This window comes from Malania oleifera, chromosome 3 (assembly GCF_029873635.1).
Source record: "Malania oleifera isolate guangnan ecotype guangnan chromosome 3, ASM2987363v1, whole genome shotgun sequence".
NCBI lineage: Eukaryota > Viridiplantae > Streptophyta > Magnoliopsida > Santalales > Ximeniaceae > Malania > Malania oleifera.
In genome coordinates, this window is record NC_080419.1 from 9,625,374 (window position 1) to 9,627,837 (window position 2,464).

The following is a 2,464-nucleotide window of genomic DNA, read 5'->3' on the forward strand; positions in this document are numbered from 1 at the left end:
ATTTCATTATTACTAAATTGTGACTTGGTCCTCATACTTACGAACACAAATTCATTTTATTGTAAACTCTAAGCACAAAAAGTCAATTCAGAAAAATAACTGAATGAATATTATTCAATTCAAAATAGACTGTTGGCTTATATAAGCCTTATAAAAATATAAAATTGAAACAAACAAGCCACGTTAAACAATCTATGTTTAACTGATCCTAATAACGTGGTAACTGCCTAAAAAAATAGTTAAACTCTACCTACATGTCCTAAATAATAGGATTTATTAATTAAATAAACTTTTAACAACTTACTATAACAACCTCAACAATATTTCAAAAAGTGTTTTGTGCTTTTACTTTTTTGCTTTTGTTTTATAATTTGATTGTTCAAAAAAAAAAAAAAAAAAAAAAAAACCAAGTATACCGCAACACCTTGTCCGTCTCATAGCCCACGCGGCGCTGCACTGTTGCCCAAAATATAAAAGCCTCCCTAATAAAATCAAAACCCCCAAACCCCTCTTCCCATCATCCCCTGTTTTGTTTTACCCGCTTCTCACCCGAATCACCACCACCACCACCACCACCATTTAATTCTCCAATTCAAAACCTGCGCTCGTCCTCCACCATTAATTTGGCTTCTGGGTTCTTTCCATCTTGTGGGGGATTCTCGTCTCTGCGACCATGTATCCCAAGGTCGGCGACCTAGAGGCCGGAAACAATGGCCACTTCTACCCCACGATGCTCGAGAACCCCCAGTTCTGGTGGCCCTTCTTCCGAAAACTTTACACAATTTTGCCCGTGCTGTTTCTTTTCACCCTCGGCTTCACCGCCGGCGTCGCCTTCAACTCTCGCATGCAGCCGGTCTTCGGGTTTACGAAGCCCGGACTCTTCATCTACTACGCCGTCATTGCCTTCATATGTATATACGAATTTCGATTTTCTACGTTCTTTTCTTGGAATTTTTTTCCGGGTCTGAGAAATTAAGTTTTCTGGTTTATTATTGCGTGATTAGTGTTGTTTTTTGGGTCTGTAGTTATCTGCTTTCTGTCATAGTTCCACAACCGCCACCCGCTGAACTTTACCATTCTCGAGCTGTTCAAAATCGCAATGGCGTTCGTCATTGGAATGGCTTGCGCTTTTACGCATAGTAAGATGTTTTGATAATCCTTATTTTTTACTCCCCCTCCTCACGCCCGCCCTCCCCCCTCTTTTCTATTAAACTATTTTTATATCAAATTGTCAAAATAATTAAAATTTTTAATTTTAATTTTTTTAAAAGTAACTGAAGATCTTTAAAAAGAAATTTAGTAACATAAAGAGGCATTTTTACAGTGTAGAAATGAAAACAGAAAATAAAAAATAAATAAATCAAATATACTATAAAAAAAATTCTTAATCTGTTTTTTTTATTGCACAGAAATGAAGCAGAAAATCAAAAACTGACCTAAGAAATTCAACTAAATGGGCCTTAAGGGTGCGGACGAACTTGTATTCAGCATGGTTGCCGTTCCCAATTTCATTTTTCTGAAACATTCAATCATGTCTTGATTCAATTTTTTTTCAAATCACCTTCAATGAGATAAAAAGAAATGACTCAAATGATTGCTGCATTTGGGGGTTGACCCACTTAATCCATGATTTCCTTGCAATTGATGAACAGGGGAGATTGTCGTGTTGGCTGCAATTTTGACAAGCGTGGCCGCGGTCAGTCTCACCCTCTTCACATTCTGTGGTGCCAGGAGAGGCCTTGATTTTAGCTTCCTGGAGCCTTTTCTGTACTGTGCATTCACTATTCTCATGGTTTCTGCACTCGTTCAGGTCTCTCTCTCTCTCTCTCTCTCTCTCTCTCTCTCTCTCTCTCTCTCTCTCTCTCTCTCTCTCTCTCTCTCTCTCTCTCTCTGTTTTATGCTAATTAATTAATTGATTTAACATTAATGGTAAAGGAAAAAGGAAATGAACATGGGGGTGGATGGATGCAGGTGTTTTATTGGATGGAGGAGTTGGGGCAAACATGCTATGAGGCGGCGGGAGCGATCAACTTCTCCGGCTATCTCATATATGTCACAGACAACCTCATCAAGCGCTTCGACTATGACCACTGCGTTACCCTTTACACCGACATCATCAACATCTTCTCCATGCTCCTCACTATGTTGAGGAACTGATCCCTTTCCACTCCAAGCCTCCGCTGACTTAACTTACCCTTTTGTCCTGCTGCTCCGCTTTCCCCTGTTCTGCTCTGTTCTACGTGTCTTGCCCATCTCCCATTAATTTATATGCGTTCAAGCAGGTAGAAATTGATCGATATATATTGTAACATTGAATATTATATGTACTTGATTCTTTTGTTCCTTCTGACTATCATGAAAAATAACTCATACAAAATACTTGTGCCCCTTCTTTTCACCATTCCTTCTACTCTCATAAAAAATAACTCATAAAAATACTTGTTCCTTTTGACTATTTACCAAT

The 2,464-nt window shown here is 38.6% G+C and overlaps 1 protein-coding gene across 1 annotated transcript; it reads left to right on the forward strand.

Annotated features, from left to right (window-relative positions):
* The first annotated feature begins 673 nt into the window (after positions 1-673).
* On the forward strand, positions 674-2,157 carry LOC131151157 (protein LIFEGUARD 4-like). The gene is made up of 3 exons (XM_058102405.1): positions 674-911; positions 1,653-1,810; positions 1,936-2,157. Exons 1-3 carry the CDS (start codon positions 674-676, stop codon positions 2,155-2,157), a joined length of 618 nt encoding a protein of 205 aa, XP_057958388.1.
* Positions 2,158-2,464: the final 307 nt, after the last annotated feature.